This window comes from Elephantulus edwardii, unplaced genomic scaffold (assembly GCF_000299155.1).
Source record: "Elephantulus edwardii isolate Elephantulus edwardi_28Jun2011 unplaced genomic scaffold, EleEdw1.0 scaffold00009, whole genome shotgun sequence".
NCBI lineage: Eukaryota > Metazoa > Chordata > Mammalia > Macroscelidea > Macroscelididae > Elephantulus > Elephantulus edwardii.
Window position 1 is genome coordinate 3,284,832 of NW_006399759.1, and position 23,046 is coordinate 3,307,877.

The 23,046-nt window shown below is 37.1% G+C and overlaps 1 protein-coding gene and 1 pseudogene across 1 annotated transcript in view; one reads left to right on the forward strand and one right to left on the reverse strand.

Moving 5' to 3' along the window:
* WDR43 (WD repeat domain 43) overlaps positions 1-23,046 on the reverse strand; it is a 59,301-nt gene that overhangs the window by 3,169 nt on the left and 33,086 nt on the right. The window contains exons 6-15 of the mRNA XM_006880685.1: positions 21,928-22,030; positions 19,281-19,345; positions 16,408-16,579; positions 14,987-15,073; positions 14,007-14,138; positions 12,416-12,547; positions 8,687-8,773; positions 6,528-6,559; positions 3,406-3,469; positions 761-878 (exon numbers count right to left, since the gene is read on the reverse strand). Of these exons, the coding sequence (XP_006880747.1) occupies positions 761-878; positions 3,406-3,469; positions 6,528-6,559; positions 8,687-8,773; positions 12,416-12,547; positions 14,007-14,138; positions 14,987-15,073; positions 16,408-16,579; positions 19,281-19,345; positions 21,928-22,030 (992 nt within the window). The remainder of the gene's footprint in view (positions 1-760; positions 879-3,405; positions 3,470-6,527; positions 6,560-8,686; positions 8,774-12,415; positions 12,548-14,006; positions 14,139-14,986; positions 15,074-16,407; positions 16,580-19,280; positions 19,346-21,927; positions 22,031-23,046) is intronic.
* Positions 17,282-17,797, forward strand: LOC102877184 (annotated as a pseudogene).

Below are 23,046 nucleotides of genomic sequence, written 5' to 3' on the forward strand. Positions count from 1 at the left end.
GGGGGTTGTGTGTGTGTACACCGTCAAATCAGATCTGACTGATACAGGAGGAGATTGTCCCTCCTTCTTCAGCAGAGCATCTGGTGGTGTAATGGAGAATCTTAACACAACGTGGATCAAGTACAGGGCAAAGATAAAGTCTTTAAACAGAAGGAAAGAATGTTACTCTAAAAATTAGGAACTCCTCTGAAGTGAATACAACCCTTTTTGTGCCAAATATAAAGGTCCTGGGCCTTGGTTTTTGGTTTTGTTTTTTTGTTTGTTTCTATAAATTTATTATTCATTTCAATGAAATTGACCTTGTTTTTAAAATCCTGGTTACCCAATGGTTAAGCACTCTGCTGTCACCAAAAGGTCAAAGGTCTGAATCACCAAATGCTCTTCAGGAAATAGCCTAGGGCAGCCTGTTTCATAAACACTAACAGCACTCAAACACTCTCTGCTCTGAAGGGTCACTCTGAGTTGAGATAGATTCTGTAACAGTATAATTGGTTTTAACTGGGTTTGCTCCCCAACTCAACTCAGTCCCAAGCGCATCAACATGGGTTTCTTTCCACTGTGCTGAGACCTTTGAAAAAATGTTGAAAACAGGCACAACCAAACTTTCCTTCTGTCCAACATCCAGAATCATCAAGCTAAAGAATAAATCCTGATTTACCAATTTCTTGCCAAAGCTTTCAATGTTCAGGCAAAAAGAAAATAGTATTCTTCTCTCCTATCAGATCTAAAAGTTTCAGCATTAAACAATTTGATTGTTTACTCACTTGTGTGATTAGAAGAATGAGCTTTCCATGAAGGTGGGAGAGTTTCTGGAAAGTTCTGACTCTGCTGTCCATTAACTGGTATAGTGTCCTCAGCTGAGATACCAGGTCAGGTAACTGGAGAGGGAAAGGTAGTCTGTAATACACTGCTCACTGGGCTTGGGGTGGGGGGTGAAGGGGTAATTTGTGATTTACTTCTCTCCCATCATACAACTCTGCAAACACACCAATCACCCAGCACTCCCATCGCAAAGGCATTGTATTGTCAGCTCACAAACCATCCCAGCAGCAGCAGAAGCTGTGAAGAGTAAAGCCTGCACATCTAAGGTGTCCTTGTCCCAACAGCAAAACACAGTACTGGTTTGTTTGTGGGTTTTGTTGGGTTTTTTTGTTTTTGTTTCACAGTACTGTTTTTAAAACTAACAATTTAAAAGCTAAGAAAAGAAACAGAAGGATGAACTTTTTGTACTGATTAAATAAATGATGGCAGACAAATAAACATAGAAAAGACACCAACAGGGAACCCTTCTGGATCTAAGCAGCATGAGGCTCCAACAAGCTTCCCCAAGGAAGCTTTTACAATCTCAACCTTTAAAAAGGCCAGAGAAACATAACAATGGAAGCCGACCCTCAGGGAATGCTGCTTTATTGGAAGTATTTTTGTGAACTTATTTTGCTTTCTCGGTTATAATTGTTTGATTATATATAAAGGATTAAGAGACAAGGAAGAATGAATCCTGAAGAAAAGAAATTATGCTCATCTTGATAACCTCAAAATTATGATTTAAACAAAAGAGGGGAAATGAGGGAAGCCGAATATCAAATTTACTAAAAGTTGTTATGTGCCATCGAGTCGTTTGCGACTCATAGCGACCCTATATACAACAGCCCTAAACCGTGCTCTATCCTGTGCCAATCTCATTGCCTCTGACAAACCCATCCCGATTTCCCCAGTCACTGAATCAATCCACCTCATAGAGGGTCTTCCCCTCCTGCGCTGTCCCTCTACTCTACCTAGCATGATGTCCTTCTCTAAGGACCTGTCTCTCCTCACAACATGTCCAAAGTATGTTAGATGGAGCCTCAGAATCCTTGCCTCCAAGGAGTAGTCTGGTTTAACCCTCTTGAGGATGAATCTGTTTGTTTTCTTGGCAGTCCATGGTACATTCAATACTCTTCTCCAGCACCACAGCTCAAAGGCGTGAATGGATGGAAATCCAAAATCTCTGTAAATGTTCATTAAAATTGTTTTAAAAAAAAAAAAAACAAAAACAACAAACTAATTTGTTTCTCTGGCAGACATCACAATTCAAAGGTGTTCTCTCTTATTCCCTGTACAACTTTTGCATGCATATGTTGGTATGTGCCCCTACTTAAGGCCCATATGAACAACGAATCTGGACCCTGTGCTATCCTCCTGTGCTGTCATGACTAACTCTGTGATGCTCAAGCCTCTGTCTGCTGCAGTCACAGTGTCAATCCACTTTGTGGAAGGTCTTCCTCTCTGAAAATAGCAAGGCGTGGGTAAGGCAATCTTCCCAAACTAATACACTGCAACTCCAGCTTCCTTGGGTTGTTAGGGATCCACGCAAAAGGAAATTTTTAACAAATTCCATCTTTTTCCATTTACCAGGATACCTAATGTTTCAGTCTTGAGATTTTTGTGTGAAAGGTTCTGAGGGCTGCAACTTTTGATCTTTATCAAAAAGTGTCAAATCCATCTCTCTCTCTTGTCCAGAATAAGGATCATTTGTGTCCTCACAAGATACTTTATTCCAGGAACAGTGACAAAATTAACACACCAGGAAAAAATGTGAGTGTACAACCTTTCCACAACTTAGTTACAGTTTTATAAATGAACACCTGAGATACACATAAAATGAAGGCAATTTCTCTTGTAAAGGTTATATGTGTAGGAAAACACTGATGTCAAATAATCAAATTTACCTTCTGTCTTTACTAAATTTTTTCAAAGCTCCCCTAAAGAATACATAGTACTTTATGAATACAGTATCTATCTACAAACCAGAGTACTGAAAAGCAAGGATGGCCATGGTCTTCACAATTACTTGTTATGCATCAGAGAGCTGGATAATGACTACGGATGACAGAAGAATTGATACCCTCCAGTTGTGGTGTTGGAGTCTTGAACATACCATGGACTGTCAAGAAAACTGGTCTGTCTTGGAGAGGGTGAAAACAAGTTCCTCCTTGGAGGCTAGGATTTTGAAACTCTGTCTCACATGCTTTGGGCACATGGCCAAGCAGGAACAAAGGAGAAGAAGACCCCTGATGAGATGGACTGATACAGTAACTGGGGCAATAAGGGTAGGTGTGCCATAATCAGTGAGACTGGCTTTCAAGCTGCTATACACAGGGTGGCTATGAGTCACACGTGATTCGATGGCATATAAAAACAACAACAACATCTACAAATCAGGAGGGGAAAACCAATTAAGGAAAGACAACAGCAACATGACAAAAGAACTCATGTCATGGTACCTGGGCAAATAAAATCTCTACAATCTCTAAAGAGAGCAGGTGACAATTTGAAGGAGAGATGAAGAGAAAATTATCTGTTAAGTCTTCAAGTCAACCTTTACCAAAGAACTCTTACTCAGCAACTACAGCTGAAAATACTTACAGTGGATAGATAAGATGCATGAACCATTAGCACACATTTTAGCCACTGGACCATCAAAGCAGCACTAGAAAAAAAAATTCAAGTCAACGAGTGTTCAGTCATACAACTCAGTTACACTATCAGAAAAACTAGACAAGGTCTGTTGTTTGCATGACCTCTGGGAGACACAGTCTACTCAATGGCGCATATTTTTCAGAAGTTTACACATACAATTCTTCACTATTGCAACTCAATATTTTAATTTCTTTAGTTTTTCACCTGGAGAAATCCCAAATGTTCCCTTTTGGTTCTCTCTCTCTCTCTCTCTGTGCGCGCGCGTGTGTGAATTGAAAATTAAGTTTAGTGTACTGACAATTCTCATACTTCAATTGCCTTTCAATTTCTAACACTTTGTCATCAATATGATTTTAGTTGAAATTATTTATAGTACCAAGATATCAGAAAATAAGTGTCCACAAATATTGTCCCTTCTCACTTGCACTCACTCCTCTGTCACATCTCAGAGAGGAAGGTGGTGGAACTTGGAACTCTTGGAACCGGTGGAAGCTAAGCAGACTCTAACAGAGCTAGAGTCTGAGCCCAAGCATTTGGGCTCCCCAAACTTTCATGGCAGATACCACTGTTATTTCTGCAGTTTCTCCAAAATTTTGTGACATGTCTAGGTTCACATGGTCGTTCTCATCGGCACAACAAACCAAGTAAGTCACCATGAACAGGAACAGAGAGAACAAGACTAACGGAGTCGAGAGAAGCAGACCAACGTTCCCAGTGCAACAAATCAAGCCGAACTCTAGCAACACAGACCAAGAACAGACCAAGAGAGCCCCCACCAGTATCCACTGAGCACACCCATCCAAAGGGACCCCCACCAAAGCCTCCCTGGCACAGTGAGCCGAGATCCCTCACCAAAACCAACGGAGAACACAAGACCAATGGAGTCCCAAATAACAATTACAGAGAGTACCAGACAAAGGGAACACCCAATATCATTTAGCATCACACCAGAAAGGCTTCCAGGTAAACTTAGTGAGATCATCAGCCCAAGGCTGCTGGCACTACAAACCTAGCAATCTTCTATCAGCACCAGGCAAGGACATCGGGCCAACAGAGCCCCCAATACCAAGAAGCCAGAACACCAGACCAACAGAGTCTCCCACCCACATCACACCACAGAGCCCAAATAACAATTATTGAGAGCACCAGACCAACAGTGCTCCCAATATCATGTAGCACCAGACCAGCACAGCCTGCAGCTAAATTAGCAGGTCCTTCAGGCCAAGGCAGCCTCCACCAGTCTTCCCACTGCTGGTGCTACAAACCTAGCAACCCTCTACCATCACCAGGTGAGGACATTGTGCCAACAGTGCCCCTAAGACCAAGAAGCCAGAACAGCAGACCAAAAGAACCTCCCACATCACCAGACCCCTCACAAAGCCTCCCAAGTACAACAAACCCAGTCAGCCCCCACCCAAAACCAAGCGAGATCAGAGCAATGCAGCCCTCAACAACACTAAGCCAGAACACGAGACCAATGGAGCACAAAATAACCACTACTGAGAGAACCTGACCTACGGGGTCCCCACCAAAACCTCCTTGGCACAGCAAACCAAGCCATCACCCACCGACACCAACTGCATCAGACCAATGGAGCCCACAATACCACACAAGGGAAACACTAGAGCAACATTTGTATACTGTTACTCTGTTTCTAATCACATTATTTAATGATAAATATAAAAAGCAAACAAAAAAAATTGTAAAAGTAAACTGGGTACAAATTACAGTCTGTGAAGAGTATAATAAATAAATAACTACTAACTTGATAGTGTTTTCATTCCTTCACTGAATCTATTTGAGATTCCTGCTGTACTTCCTCCCCTCATCTGAAATACAGCAGTGACTACTGAATCAGATGTGACTTGGGGACAGTGGCTGTGGTTTGTTTGGTCCTTTCCAATGTGCCACAGTGGCATAGTATGTTAATGTTGGACTTCTCCACAGTTCACTCAAACCCATCAACCACTCTAAAAGAAAGGATGAGGCAGTTCACTTCTGCCAAGATTTACCCTTGGAAACCCAAGGAGTCGCCATGAGAGGAACCTACTCTATGGCCATGTTCACGTGCATTTGGTTCTTTTGTCCTCTCTCATAAAACCAAGGAATAAGTTCCCAATCTGAGCTCCAAAGGTTTGCAAATCAAACCCTTTTGCCTCGGGAAGGAGAGTGTGACAGAGTTGTAGAGACAGGTCCCAAGTAAATGGCAACAACCCATCTGGATTTCCTCTGCTCATACTGTAGCACCATCTGTCCCCACACCAGCACAGGGCAGCAGAGAATGGGAAAGATTCAGGTGCTTATCATAGTAACTTCTCAGGAAGGAAAAGACCAAGGAAACGGAAGCAGGACAAAACCCCTTTTCACTACACTAAACAGTCATGGACAAGACCACATTCACTGCTACATAATAAACTGATACCAAGGCATTAATATTCCTACAAACTGGGCCCAGCCAATTCTGCATACTATAACCCACATTTGATTCAGTGACAAATATAAATAGTAAAGATTCCCACTACAACATTAATAGGCAACTACAGAAAAAAAGTGTATCTCAATCTGGCCTAATTCATTTATTTTTTTCAGCCTTCTTCTTTTGGAAAGGTAACAGAGGAAGTTTCAGAAAGGCAAGCCTGTATTTGTAGACGCTGATACCACCATAGCACAGGATCTTATCACATTACAAAAGAAAAAAGATCTAAAAGCTTTGTTTTTTATCTAAAATACTTCCTTCGTGTCTTAAGCAGATTACCAGAGGTCACTAAATTCTAAGACAATTCTGTATGTGTACCATGGCAGTTTTAAATCATTAAATTTGCCAAATTTAAGTGACCTGACAATAAAGTGGAAATAACTACATAGAACTCGAAACTTAAAAACAAACTAACAAACAAAAATCAACCAAAAACATAATAAAATCTTAAGAAGTATTCATCTTTAAAGAGTTAAAGGAAAGAAAAAGTAATATTTGACACTTAATGAGTTATTTCTCATGCTGCAGACAGCTCAATGTTTAAACAATAGCCTAAAACATTTAAAAAACAAATCCACTATAAAAATCTTACCTGTTAGGATGTCCTTGTAACCTCTTTGTAAGCTGGGGAAGAGAAAAGCACTATTAGCAACAGCACTTTAGAAACTATAAATCTCCATAAATTCCCAAGAGAAAGCAATGGCTGGGTTATTTAAAAAAAAAAATCCTATCTAATTACTGGTATATTCAAGAAATACATTTCTACAATAAAAGTAATTAAGGGCCAGGTGCCCCCAGACTAAGAGTTACACATGTAATGTCCAGAATAAGCAGTTACAATGGAAAGGAGAAAACAGAGTGTGACTTTTAATATATATGACAATATGCTGGATTACATGTTTTAAAAGGTGATTTTATGGTATATGTATTGTATTTCAACTTTTAAAATACAAGGAAAACCATCTAGTCTACTCAAAACAAATTTTGCCAGTATTCTTAAGCGTAACTAACAGTTGTGTTATGTACCACAGATTCGGAATTGATTCTTAGCTGATTGTCCAGCTGAGTTTTGGGAGGCAAGAAATCTCATGGCAGGAGACTGCTCATCTTTCTCCCACACAGCTAGTGGCTCTGAACCAGGTGCCTTTGGACTAACAGTGCCATTCCTTACCACCAAGTCACAGAGCTCCCAAGGACTCTCAAATACAGAAATTTTATCAGAGATTCATCTATTCATAACATTATATTATCTAAATATAATGCAATAAATGAGCATTTTAAACAAACAGAAGTCAAGTGTAATTGCTAATCAAGGAATCCATAACTGTTATTAAACTAATTCACCTATAAATAAGATTACTTAAATTAGTACCAAGACAATTCATACAATACTTGAGCATTTTAAACAAATATAATGCAAGTTTAATTACAAGGAATCAAATTTATCTTTAATTTTTGTAACATACTCATTCTTTAAGATAAACTACTAATTACATATGGATTCCAAAGAGACTAAAGAGGGAATGTTCCCTTAGGGTTGTTAATTATAAAATCATATGACTTCAACATATGAGAAACTTCAGTAAACAGCAATGTCACTGAATCCTGAATGTCTGGGGCTGAGCTTAGCATGAGATTTCTGCTATCCTAATTTCTCAGCGCCCTCAGCAACCAGACACAGGCTCCTGGGCAGCAGCATTCTCACGACATTTTTCATGTCCAGCTGCTAGCTCACCCTTTAACATTGTTAAACAGGGTTATGCAAGCAGTTATGCAAGTCAAGGCAGCCAATTGTCAGAAAAAGTAAATGGGAGTAAATCCCACAGATGGGATTTTAAAAAGGGAAATCAAAGCACAGTACAGACATATGGATGTTAAATTAGGGTACCTTGGTATGACATACAGGAAAAGCAAAAATAAAGGATTTAGAAGGGGAGCTCTGGTGGCCTAGTGGCAAGAAGCTGCACTGCAATCCCAGAGGAACACGGTTCGAATCCACCAGACGCTCTGCCGGAGAAGGAGGCGCAATATCCTCCTGTACCAGTCAGATCTGATTTGACGGTACATGCACACAAAAAAAATTAAAAAAGAAAGGATTTAGGGACTCTACATTGGGATTTCTAAAAACCATCACTCTCCTAAAGATGACAGTCTCCTGCACATACAACTATTTTATAGGTCACTCTAAATTTTCAAATACTTTTAGATGAATAGGAAATGAAGAGTAAAATATGAATGCCATTTCCTTTTAGTTGCCTTAGGAATCCATCAACTTACCATCATCCCTATTCATCTACTCTTCAATACCAGACTCCCTATTTATTAGAAATTAAATTTTCTAAACACTGGACCTTCTCCCCCAAATTCATAGCATTCCCCAGTGCAACTGAGTTGAATTTGACACACAGCAATACTAGAGGACAGAACAGAACAGCTCCATAATTTCCCCGAGGCTGCAAATCTAAAGGAGACTGTCACATCGTTTTGCCTAGGTGCTAGTTGGCATGTGACACTTAAGCCCAGTGCCACACAAAACCAAGCCCAGCACACAGAGTCAATGCTACGGCATGGTGATCCTTCACCAGGTCTCTGAGGCTTTAAACCTATAGGGGAGGAGACAGTCCATTTTTTCCTATAGAACGAATGGCAGATTGGTAGATTTGGATTGACGACCTATCAGATAGGAAGGCCACCAAGTGTTTATTAAATTCATAGTGTTACGATCTTAAAACAGAAAAAGCACTTAGTTACCTCTTGCAACAATGGAATTACAGCATGGAGGGGCATCCTTAACACAGTCTTCTTTATTAGATTTGTATTCTTAGTTTGAAGTACTTTCTATGGGAAAACAAAAATATTAAGATGAACATAATGAGAAGCTAAGGATACAACAAGAAAAATGGTTAAACAGCCCAGGGCAATAACTATTAAATCGATTTTAGCAAGGAAATGAATCTGAATAAAAAATATGTTTTCTGGCTACCAGATAGGTATAATCTTGATTTATCAAAAAAATTTAATATGAACGGTTTTCTTCTTTATAAATGCCAATGTCTTTAAGGACCAAATTTTCTTAAGATACAGAAAAATAACCTTCTACACATTTAAATACAGATGTACAGAATTTAGAAAACACAAGTTTCCAAAGTCATTTTATAACATTTGAGATTTAACTATAGAAGTGTGGCCCGAACACTGTAGAATTGCACTTAAAAAGCAATAAAACAAAAATTACTGGGGTAGTAGAAACTAGGGATAGATGTGGTAAAGAAATGGGAAAGGTTTAATGAGGACTTGAAAAGATGGGGAGATAATAGATGAATGGCAATTAATAATATAAAATATAATGAATTATATAAAACACAATGCGGATAAATGAAACAACAGATACGATTTTATGAAACACAATACATACACAAAACATGATGTGCATACTATGCAAATCAATAAATGTTTTTAAAAAGCAATAACCTTTTCAACAGAAATTTTAATTTTAAAGATATTTTTTAAAAAAATTTCAAAACATCAAACATTTAAATCAAACCTTGAGCCAAAAGAATGATAAATATGCTAAAGTAAGATATGTGACTTTCTGGGCCTTGTTAACAAAAACTCCCACAAATTCTTTCATACTCTGCTACTTTACAAGACATGACATGTAATATGCAGGGGGACTCAGAGCACCAAGAGAAATGAGAACAACTGGCCTTTACCTGGAGCCTTGACTACACAAGAACTCCAAAAGTACTAAATTAGTCTAAGAAGGGAAAAACCAAACTTCTGTGAAGCTATTATATTTGGGGTTTATAATGACACAGATGTATTAATGAATTAATTAAAACAAAAGAATATACAAACTGGCACTGCATTCTTAGAAAATCCTGCGTCATCATATAACATACACTAATAAATATGTGCATTTAATTTCTAAGCACAATGGATCTGGATTTACTTGCAATCCCTAGATCCTAAGGGAATTTTATGCAAATAACTTTAGTAAACACTTTTCATTTTTCACTATGCTGAAAATCTATTGGTAATGATAAACTGAAAGCAAAATGGACTTTAAATCTGTGTCACAATGATCATTTACTCAGTCACTGTTGTTCACTAGAACGAATTCCTAACTGAAATCTAGTGGGTTTCAAACCCTGGTGTATTCGAGTCACCAGAGGTGCCTACTAGGCATTAGGGCTCTCACTTTCATAATGATATGAGGAAAATAATAACCTCACTGGCCTTTTTCTTGGTGAACACCAAGGAACTAGTTTTCTGAAATTTGGTAAATGAGGTAATAAATCATTTCTTAATCCCGCATTCCCTAAATAAACCTTAGTAGTGTTGTCCTTATGTTCCGTTGAGTTACCTGCAACCCACAGCGACCTTACTTGCTATGTATAGTAGCTCTGAACCCTGACCTGTCCTGAGCCAGTCTCACTAATTCCGACACCAACCCCACTGTCCCAGTCACTTCATCAACCCGTCTCATCCGGGGTCTTTATCTCATGCGGGGTCTTTATCTCCCGCACTGTCCCTCCACCCTTCTGAGCATGATGTTCTTCTCCAAGGACCAGTCTCTCCTGAGAGGAGAGGTAGGACAGAGTCTGAAAACTCAAACCATGAACCAGGTAATAAATATAAATTGCCACTACTGTCTAGTGATAAAAAAGTTTCACTGCCAACCTAAAAGCAGGCTGTATGAAGTCACCAGCTGCTGTTCAAGAGAAAGTTGGCAAACTCCTCCTGTGCAATTTAGTCTCAGAAAAGCCCCTGGATGGTTGGGTAGCTATGAGTCAGTTCTGACTCAACAGCAGGCAACACTATCGAAAGAAAAGACAGGCATTACAGAGCTCCTGATAGAAGGACTCATCTATAAAGTGCTCTCACCACAAAGATTCTAACAGGAATTTCTCCAAGCTTCGAGAGCTAACAGAGGACATATTAAATGACACCACAGAAACAATTTCTACAAGACACATCGTGCTTCTCCAAAACAATAAACTGCAAAGGGTATATTATATATTACCCAAATACAGTGTGAGCTCTTTACTGGGCTCCTAAGTAAAAGACAACAACCAAAAAAAATCAATAACTTTAAAGTACAATTGACAATCAGGTAATATAAACATTAAATGGATATTTGATGATTTTAAGGAATCCTTTAAGGTATGATAATATTTTTAAACTTTTTTTTTAAGGAAATATTTATGGCTGAGACATGTATGAAACTTGCTTCACAATAATGAGGGAGTGGTGCAGCGGAGAGATGCTGGCAGGTGAGAGGAAACAAGATGGAGAGTGTTAGTAACTGGTTCATTTGGGTAACTAGTTTATGAGGACCACTATATTATTCTACTTTTATAACTGTTATATAACTAATTTTATAGCTAATCTTTCTTAATAAAAATTTACAGGAGGAGAAAAGCAAATAGATTTGCTGTGACTATGGAAGAAGGCTTTAAAGAATAGTTCAGCTGGCAATGATGACCAATAGGTTGTATTGCATTTCAGTCATTTTCAAGTGCTTCTCTAGTTTCTTCCCCAATCTTTCCTTAGCTTTCTAGTGCAATAGCAAGCTAAAATAACCCCCAAAACACAAGTAATTTTGGTTTTGTTTTTTTTGTTGTTGTTGTTTTTTGTTTTGGTTTTTTTTTTTTCCCCAGAAATCCTAGGTTCCCTCTATAATTTTACAAAATTATTTTAAAACAAAAAATGTAAATATTTCCATTTGGACCAAAATATAAATGAGAGAAATACTATTCATAGGTGTGGGTAATATTAAAGACATATCTATACTAACTGTACTCATATTACCGTGTATCAATCACTAATGTAAACTTTAAACATCTAAGTAAGTAGGGTTTAAAGCAATTGTTTTTAAAGATTTAAATATGTTTATCAGAAAACTGTCAAATTTTAGAATGAGACAAAATTAAGTAACTTCATACAAGCAGTCAGCAACTTACAAACACAGGAATTATTCGAAGTTTCTCCCTGTGAGTATTTTATAAACTCATCCCCAACGCTCTTAAATCTTTCCCCTCAAAACCTCCTACCCATTGCCAAGGTTCACCTCACTGCCCCTTTCACGGCCAGAGGGATATAAGTTTCTGGAATCCAGAGTTAAAACCCAGGAACACATTTTCCTACAGAAAAAAATATAAATTGTGATCTAGAATGCTGAGTATCATAGTTCAGCTATACTATGTTTATAAAGGCTTCTGTGATTAAGCCTACAAACCTAAAAAACATTCAGATTAATATTTCTATGAGAAAATGCATTCCAGGTTCAAAATAACCCAACACGATCCCTTTGTAGGTTGGTGACTGCTTGCGTGTTGTCACTAAGTGATATTTATTTGAATAAATTGGTAAAACATTAAACTCAAATCAGCAATACAAGATTATTTTTCACTCTAATAGTCACTTTCTAAGAAAACTATCATTTTCACTATACTAAAAAGCTGTTTTAATACTTACATTTAACATTTCAAAATCATTACTTTCTAAACCCTGGGTGAGAAGAACTGGAAAGCTATTTGTCTGTGGAAGGTTATTTTTTTCTTTTTTTGAATCTATATCCATTGCTCCCAGGCGTTCTTCAATGCTGACCTAGGAACAGAAATTATCTGGTTAATGTCAACTGCACTGTTATCAAGGCAGAATGATTAGTAAGACAAGGTTTAAAGTCGTTTATTCAAATTAGTTTGTGCCAGTGTCCAAGAGTCAAAAACAGACTTCCTAATACCCTTAACCCTGAAAACCAAAACATGTCGTTTTCTCCCATTCTAACAGAATGGCACTGTGATGCCAACGTTGTTGTTGTGTGTCACTGAGCTGGAACAGACCCAAAGTGGCCCCTCCAGCAGGTTTTCAGAGGCAGTCAGTCCACAGGAGACTGCCCAGCCTCCTCCTTGAAGCAGATGGTGGGTTCAGAGCACGTGCCTTGGGATGGCACAGTTTACCACTAAGCCATCAGATACAAATAAAAGCACCTGTAGTACAAGTATCCAGATTCTAGTAGAGGGAACAACAATAAAAAAAGAGTTGCCCAAGAAGCACATGATTTTAAAATGCAATTCATAAAATCCCTGCTGCATGATATATAGATTGTCTGAATGTTATAACGAACTTTTCTGACAGATATTTGATATTATTTCATTTACAACACAAAAGTTTCAATTGTACAAAACTCAACATGAGCTAAAGGAAGCCTAATAAACCATGTTCTTCCAGCTCTTTCAAAATTTAAGTCAAAATAAAAATATTCAATTATTAAAGAAGCAAAACAGATATGCTTTGGTCAAGTCTGATATGTCGAATTCTCCTAACCTATGAAAAACAAAAAATCATGGGAAAGAAATTAAAAGACTAGATCTAGAAAAAGCTAAAGAAGATCTAGCACTTTATTTATAAACTCATATCCTATCACTTAAGTATAATTTAAGAACAGCAATATTACCCTCAGCCCCACTAACTCAAGAAGGACCTCTAATACTAGATAAAACTGATCTACAAAAAAAACAGCTGTTGAAACATCTATCTCTACTAAAAAAAAAAAAAGTTAAAAATCTAGATTTCTACAGAATGTGAATGGGCAATGGGAAAAAAGAACACTACACAGACAAGTATAGGAAAGCTGTGAGTGTTGAGAAAACTTCTGAGTCCAATGAGAGATCAGAATGATGGTCAACAAGCACTGACTAAGCCAGGACTGCTCAGACAGCCAAGAGAAAAGAGGCATCATTGGAACTCAGACACGTGCGAAACCCAATGAACGTCATCATGGCACGTCCTGGCTTCATTTATGCAATCGCATGTCAGTCAGATATTAATAAATCGTAAAAAAGTATCCTTTTCAGTTACTAAAAACTCCTATCATTCTACTAAACAGCCACCAACTCCATTCTTAAAAATGTCACAAGTTGGAATTTCAGAGAATACACTTAAAAAAAAAAAAGTAGAAATACCACCATTAAGTTTCTGAAGTTTCAACTTTGGCTCGAAACGATATATATTATTACAATCTTAAATTTTAAACTCAAACAAAGATGCGAAGTCATCATTTTACCTCATTGCCCCCTAATTTCCTCTTGGTCTCTAAATCCTCAGTCTGTGGAGTAACAGGCTTGCTAGGGGCACGATGCCCAGGAATCCCAGGCACCAGGACTTTTGCCTCAGAATTCATCACTGGTGTTCTCACCTGTTAAAACAGGAATGGCAGTGGTGGACAAAAGGAAATCATGGCTTCATCATTCCATTACTTATCCATAGTGAAAAAACAGACAACATATAAAAACGTTTTCAGTATTAATATAATGTGAATGGGAAAGAAACTGTAACTCAATCTGCCAAATAAATTTTAAAATTAAAATCTGAAAGCCCATAGTTTTAAAGCTTATAATAACACTTATTATTAAATCAGAGGGAGGGGGAAAAAGCTAGAGATTATACAAGGACATTCTAGTTGAAAAAAAAAGAGGGTTAAGCTGCCCACTTTTTCGACAGCTTCATGTATTTACCTCCAGTAATCTAACTGCCAGAAATGCTCAGACAGCCAAGAGAAAGGTGTCATCACTGAAACTCAGCCAGACGCGAAACCACATGGATGTCATCATAGCATGTCTTGGCTTTCCTTTTCTCATTAAACTTCTACTCATATAATAGCTACATGTAGCTTCCATTAATACTAAAGTCCAGGCTCATCAAATTTTTATTTCTTTCTAAAACACAGGATCCCTCTCCATCAAACTACTTGCAGAAAATTAAAAATTGTCATTTTAAAAAGTATTTCTTAAAAATAGCAATCTAATTAAGCCCAAAACATCACCCTTGAAAGAGTGGCCCAGCATATGCTTCACTATCCAAACAAAAGTCAGGGAACACGAGTAAAGGCTTTTTCCCCACATCCTTCTTTGACAAAACTCCAAACCATGCCAATTACTCCAAACCATGCTAATTACTCCAAACCATGCCAATTATAAACACATTTTCACACAGTTAAGTGTGAAGAAATGTTTTTCTTCAATGTCAAATCTACTATGCACTTACCTTTGTTATGGCAGTTTCTACTTTTGGGGCCCAGGAGTTTGAAATATCTCTTATTAAACACATATGAGGTTCTTTGGAGTTTAAAGCCTAGGAATATATTTTTAAAAGACAGGGGAAGGATGGAGGAGAAAAAAGTGTCAAACAAAGCAAGTGGAACTAGAAATAAAATCAAACACATAACCAATCATGTCTTTCCTGAGCACCATACATATATATGTAATAATAAATTAAAGTGAAGCTTCAACACAAAACTGGTAGTCACATACCAAGTAAACTTTCTCAAGCACAAAATATACTTTCTTGTCATGAACTGCCTAAAATGTTCACACTTAAAATATTTGAAGATAAATTTTTTAAAATACTTTTATTTTAAATTTTATTTTAAAAAATTCTTTCAAATTTTACACAACTCAAGATTTAAATAAAGAAATCGCCCTATAAAGAGTAATGTGTGCATATACCCACAAAGGAACAAGCAACCTGTCTTAAAAACTTCACACTGTTACTGTTTTCAAAAGCCAATCAGAGATAGCAAGGCTCATCAACAAGATGACGTAGAGTAGGTCCTGATATGAATGTTTTCCAGTAAACAGCAAAACTGGAAAAGCCAGGTGCAGCAAAGTACCTATGTTTCCATTTATAGATTAAGGTTATATGCAGTTTTACATGCTCATATGATCAAACACTGTCACTGGAGGAATAGAGGTAACATGAAATGGAGATTTATACTTCATTTTTTCTCCTTTTTTACTAAACTACACCTAAGTGTTACTAGATTAAAATTATTTTTAAAAATCAACCAAAGTGTGGGATATTCCACTCAGTCTCCACGAGAGTTTGAATGCATGTATTCTAAAATGAATGCCTAAGAATCGTCTATCATTAGACATACTCATTACTAATAACATTTAAAAGAATTTGTAATAAAAATGTTCAATTACTGCACTGCCAATACATTACCACTTAAACTAAAATGGTAAAGTGTTACTATTAATGGTTCTTTTATTAGGAGATTTCCTTTTGTAACTGGGCAAAATTCACAGCAGAAGTTACACATGTGCTGATGGTAACCATGAAGTACAACTGGTTACTGAACCCTTGAAAAAGCAGTTGCTCCAAAATGAGATGCAGTATAAATGTAAACACACCAGATCTATAGCAATTAATACCACACACAAAGAGATAACATCTCATTTTTTCTTTACAGTAACTAGTGTTAAACAATGTTCCTTGATATACTGAATTAAAGAAAATAATTGTGTTCTTATAATAAAAACCTCCAATGCAGGGTCTACTATTAAAGAATACATTATTCCTTTCAAATACTCCACTAAATAGAAGATGCATCAGTTTAAAATCATTCTTTTCTTGTTCACGGACATTTTGGTATCATACTTTACTTCAGAGTATCATCTACGTACCACTCGCTCAATGGAGGGCTGAAACCAATTGCCATACACAAGTAACAATGACATCTTGTCTGAGCAAAAGCCAGCTGCAAGAACTGGGATGGGTTTTGGTGTCAATTTCTTGCCTTTCCCAGGTGCTGCTATTTGAATTGTGCAGTTTGAAGTCAAAGGCTTTTTACAGAATCTATAAAGGAAAAATGTAAACAATTTAAAATCAGAGTAACTCATTAATTCTATGATAGTGACATCAACTTATGATTTCTTCAAGACTGACCAGGGTCTCTGGAACACTGTTATTTTGTACCACTGAGTCAGAACCAACCCATAGCTGACCCTCTGGTGAGTTTTCACAGGCAGCTAACTGAATGGGAGGAGACTGCCCATCATTTGCCCACAGAGCAGAGTGTGGCCTCAAACCTTGTGCCTTGAGACTGCAGCACAATTTCTTGCCACTACACCACCGAGCCCCCTTCTGGAACACTAGTGTTTCTAATTAAAACTTCAACACCTAATACTCAAAACTTTACTCCCAAGATAGGTCCTAGAGATCTACTACTCTTCTAGTCCATCATGCCAGACTTCACAAGAAATCTATGTTTTGGGGGTCCCTCTCATCATCCAGAGCTTCACAACTCCCATCTGGCTCTGCATCAGCCACCTCCATTTGTCCCCCAACTCCCTAAAGCCTCATCATGACTTGTGGGATGCCCTGAGCAGCATCTTCTTGCTCTGTAACTGATGTGCCCCAGCTGCCTTACAGAATTGTGGTTGTTTCCCCCATCATGCCCTTTGGGCTAAGAGCCTTAAAGAAAGTGATCCTTGTTCCTCACAAGAGTAATACTTCAGGCTACCTCTTCCTGTGAGCAACTGCAGGTGATCTCACAAAATGGTTCGCTACTCACTTATTCCAGAAAATGCCACAAAATCGTGCATATCAAGAGGCTCAAAATCCAGGCTCATTTTAAGAACTCCCAGAAAACTGCCCAGGCCATGAAGGGCATCTGGAAATCCAAAGTTGTATCTCAAAGTTGTCACTTTGCAGAAGCGGTGCATGCTGATCCAGCGTTACAATAGTGGAGCTGGAAGGTGTGCCCAGGCCAAACAATGGGGCTGGACAAAGTATCGGTGGCCCTTAAAAAGACTGCCAAGTTTCTGCTGAATACACTTAGATGTTGATTCTCCGGTTATTGAACACATCCAGATGAATAAAACTCCCAAGATGGATTGCTACACCTACAGAGTTTATGGTTGCATTAAGCCAATCATGAGCTCTCCCTGCCATATTGAGATGTTCCTTTTTGAAAAGGAACAGACTGTTACTAAACCAGAAGAGAAGGTTGCTAGAACACAAAAGATCTCCCAGAAGAAACTGAACAAACAAAAACTTCGAGGTTGGGATTAAGTAATTTAGCATCAAATAAAAAAGTAATACTTCAGGAAAACAATTTCTTCCCCCTTCATCTCTAAAGCCTTGCCAAACATGAGCTACTTCTCCCTCCCCAACTCTGGATCATACTGCATATTTCATATGATTTCAATGATTCACTCACTATTTTACAGAAGGAACTCCTTTCTTAGTAGCTTCCCTAATCAGCACCTAGTCTAATGATCTAAAAAGGGGCCTCCCAGCTCTTTAATCTTCCTACTTTCACTGCATATCAAAAATTCCTCACACCCTAGACGCCTTACATACACTCAGTATAATCTCAATTTTTAAAATCTCACTACAAAGGACAAATACAGGTCTTCACTATAGCCCATGTATGAGCCTCACTAATTCTGGGACTTCCGGACATAAATATATAAAGAACATAGACCTATGTAAATAAAAATCTTAGGTGTTAGACATTTCTGTGTTAACCAAGCTTTACCTCCAGGTAACAGAAATTAATGCAATGGACTCATTTTAAAATCCATTTTTAACTAAACAACTAACTTAGAGTTAATGCTATGTTTACAATGGTGTTAAACCATTACAACTAAGGAAATCGTAGACTGAGTCAGTGACTAAACCTTATAATCAATTAATAATTACAATCTATTTTAGTCAATTTTTTCTATACATCATGAACACCATTAAATGGAATATACACTACTTTCATGATTAGTTTATTCTAGAGTTGGCAAACTATCTGTAAAGGGATAGGTAATAATTTTTGTTTTATAAAGCCTCCAAAAGTCTCCCTAGCTTGCTTATCTCTGCTCTGACTACAACATAAAAACAATCCTCTCTCTTTACAGACACACTCACTCTCTTATCATTCCCTACACTGCTCTGCTTTATGAGGTCACAAAGATAGACATGAAAATTTTACATTACCAGAGTTCACAAGCATGTCTTCAACTTAGCTACATTCTTCTAGATCTTATCATTGGAACAATCAATAATGACTAGATAAACATCAAAAAGAGCCACTCTAACTACAAATACATGAAAAAGAAATCCAGGGCTTCAGACTACTTTCACAACAATCTAAATCAAAAGTAATAGAACCATATCCGCAGTATCCACGGGACTGGTTTCTGAAGCCTCTGCACATACAAGTTGGAATCGGCTCCTACAGCTGGCCCTCCTCTGGGTTTCCAAGGCTGAGAATCAGATGGGAGGAGACTGCCTATCTTTCTCTCATGGAGCTGCTGTTGGTTTCAAACCACCAGGATTCAACTCCTGAAACACCATGCCACCAGAGTTCCCTAACCTACGTACAGCCTCTCAGACACTTTACCTCTAGATTATTCATATCATAATGTAAAGTTGATTGAATCCGTGGTGTGAGACCCACCCATAGATATAGGGCGATTCATACTGTATAGGATGTATATCTTTTCTTACATACAATAACAATTCAAACAGAAAACATCTTATTGAAAATTTTCATACTTACCCATTTAATATGTGTTCAAAAAGATGAACCTGACCATCTCTGCAAACAACAGCTAATTTGACAGGCTGAAAGAAAAATTTAATTACATTAAGATTACATATTACATATTATGTCAGCCAAATGAATAGATAATATACTTTCATCTTTAATCTAACTCATGAAAATTTACATTTTCCTCCTCACTCTTTTAAACCACCAGAGAAATATACAACTCATGCAAATAAGTTGCTAAAAAAAAATTGCTGTTATCAAAAAACTAAACATCTTGTTCAGACTGTAAGTAAATGTTAAGGCCAAAATGCTAAGTTAACATAGTCAAAAAGAATGCAACACTGAAAATGAATCAACAAAATTACTATCGAGCCATAAAGTGGCTAAATGGACAGTATGAGGCCAACCTGTCAAGAGCAGTCGGGATTGGTGAAAACATCACTCTGCATTGATCCTATCAGTGCTATTAACCTAGATGTCTGGATCCTCCTCTGCACCATACTCTGTCTCATAACAATCTTTACAGTTAATTTTAAAAACTCTGAAGCTTTCTTATAAAAGTTTAAATGAAAACTTAGCACAAACTCAAAGCACTTTAGAAAGGTTGCTATTTCTAATCACTGACATGGTATGGAGTATTCAAGATATAGTCAATACACTGATAAATATAAAACTTTTAAAAAGCTAACTTTGAATTGTGAACAATAAAGAATTTACTTCTATATTTAAAATTTTTTTTTAAATCTCATAAGATTAAAGATATTCTTGTTTTCCTTCAGCTATTTAGTAGGAAATTAAAGTTGCAAAGGACTATTTTTCTTCATCGAGTTTCTAAGTCCCCTTTCCACAGTTCCTACTGACAGAAACCCAAATCTAATTAACACCACTCAAATATCCAGATGAGCTGGTAACTTTGTAAGAAATCTAAGTAGAATCAATAATTTTATAATTTAAAATGACTGCTATACAAATGGTTTTATGTAATACACTAGAATAAGAATTCGTTTCCTAAAAAGAGGATGGAAATCACTTCCACTTCAAATGTCTACAAGTCTAAAAATTATTTTGATAATGTTAATGTATAATGTCAGTATTACTCTATGATCATTTACATTTAAAACCTGTCAGAAAAAGAAAGCAACAATTCCCTAAAAAGACTAGAAGCAAATTTTGCTATCTCCAGGGACGTAATGTTTATTATATAAATTACTTACATTTAGGAACTTAAATAATCACACAAATTTCTGTAATGCTGCAGGTACTTAAATAGTTAAAATAGGTAAATACCAAAAGTGTGTGCTTTTTAAAATAGTTTTCTATGATCAAAACACTGACTACTGTAAATGCATCCCAAGTCCACGAATAACTGAGTAAATTTTATAATGAATAATTATAATAAAACATGGGATTTCAAACTCAACGAAAACAAAAAAACAAAAACAAATCCTAAATCATTTCTATGATTTAGAGTGTTTGTGCAAAATATGCATTTCAAAATCTAGACGGCAAAAGAATCTAGATTGTGCTGAAAGTCAAGTGCTTTCATTGGGTGATTTTGAGTTCAAATCAAAATTTTGAGTAGCTTTAGTCAAATAGAAGCATCAGTAGGAAGCACTTTAAAGGCATCAGGAGAGCTAAATACTGAAGATATAGGTTAATTACATTGCCACACAAAATTAAGAAAAAGCTAAAAATACATCCTAAATACATTAGTTAGAATCTACAAGATTTTATTATAACAAGACAGACTCTGGTAGTAAAGAATCATACATGAAATATTTAGTAACAAAACACACCCCAAAATATCCTTATTAATCCACATAATATGGCCCTGAGGAAGAAAGATGGACAGTCTCCTCCCATGCGATTTACTGCCTCTGAGAAACACCAGAGGGTCAAGTATGTCAATTCCGACCAGGTGGTACACAACATCATCCATGGTATAACTACTAGTCTCTACTTGTCTGGGACAAAAGAAAAAAACACGGAAACACAAGATTCAAAGACTATTAGCCTAATTGGACTAACGTTGTACACAAACTTCAGATCTAGAGTGTGCCTCACCCTGCTGTAATCCAAGCACTGTGATCAGAGCCAAGACAGTCATAACGGAAGGAAAATGCGGAAAAGAAACCCAAAGTCCTTGTCAGACAAATATCAATCAGACTTCCTGGACCAGTTCAGACAGGACTTCCAAAGACTCCTTTGCAGAGTTATTGTTTAATTCTGAACTGAAAATAGTCCCAAAGATCATCTTTTAGTTAAATAACTGGCTGTCTCACAAAATAAAGATTATCACTCTCTGGGGGAAAAAAACAAACTTCTCTAGGAGATCACAATTGCCTTAAGTCATACGAATGGAACAAAGAGGAGGAGGGAAGCTATATTAATGGAAAAAGAGCAGCCAGAACATAAATTAGAATATTCATGCACTGTTAACATAAACAATTTATGTGGAAACTAACCAATGAGAATCTAAACTGCTGTGCCAACCTTCACCAAAAACACATTACCAAAAGAGAAAAGAAAAAACAACTTCTATTTTGCTGTTATCTCATATTGCCACTTAATGAATCATAAAACTGTCAAAACCTTGACTTTCAAAAATAGCAATGTTAAAATTCAAAAATTAATTTTCAAAAATCGAGCCACTTACCTCATCTTTGTTTTCTGATAAAGCCAGGTCAATATATACAGGTTCATCTGTAACTGTGAAAGACATGACTGCATTCTTTTCTTTGTTCTCTGATCGGACCTGCCTATATAACAAAAAAGTAATAAGACAATGAAACTGATTAAAAAAAAAAAAAAGGAAAAAATCGAACAGCAAGAATTTCAAGGGATCATCACAGGAGACTAGAGCGAGGGCTACATGGTGGAGGGGGCCTGGGGGAGGGTTTGTAAAACAATGAAAGAATCTTTTCTTTTACTTTTCCATAATTTTTGGACTCATGTACTTATAACTTGTTAGTCAAATTTGTGTCTTCTAGGTTGCAACACCCCCATGATACATATTCAAGGATATGAACATGTACGGCCAAGCACAATCAGTAAGAGTGCATCTAAATTCCAAAATCAATTTCCATAATAGTCTATGTGTTTCCTACTGCCAAGGGGGCCCTTTGGAGTAGTGAGAGAAGATCTTCACCCTGAAACCCACAGCGTCCCTTTTCAGCAGGAAGTAGCTAAGAGAATACGCCATCCCCTTTTCCTTATGACTCAGGGTGAAGTCTCTCTCAGGGAGGAGTGATAGGGAATGGCAAAGGACACACTGACAAAGAAGATTAATCAGAACTGGCTTTGACAAGCACTGTGGCATTTGGACAAGAACAAACTGGGAGGAGGGTAGAGAGAATAGTGCAACAATGAATGAATGGAAACCCAAAATCTCTGTAAATGTTTATGAAAATTAATAAAATATAATTATAGAGGGAAAAAAAAATAATTTCAAGGGATCAAAGCATTAGATCCCTAAAGGGGTTTTCTCTGGTAGATTTAAAGAATGCACAATATTTTCGAATTTTTCCCCCCCAATTGATCTAGTTATCTACCTTGAGGCCAACAGTACAGAGTCTTGATTACAGTAGTATCATAATAAATCTTGAAATCAGGCAATGTTAGTATTTCAGTTTTTTCTTTCTCAAAGTTGTTTTGAAAAGTCTGTGCCCTTTATATTCCCATCTGATTTTAAAATCAAATGTCACAATTTCTACAAGAAAGTCATAAAAGATTTTGACCAAGACTGCACCGAATCCAGTCTTTTCAACAAATGGCA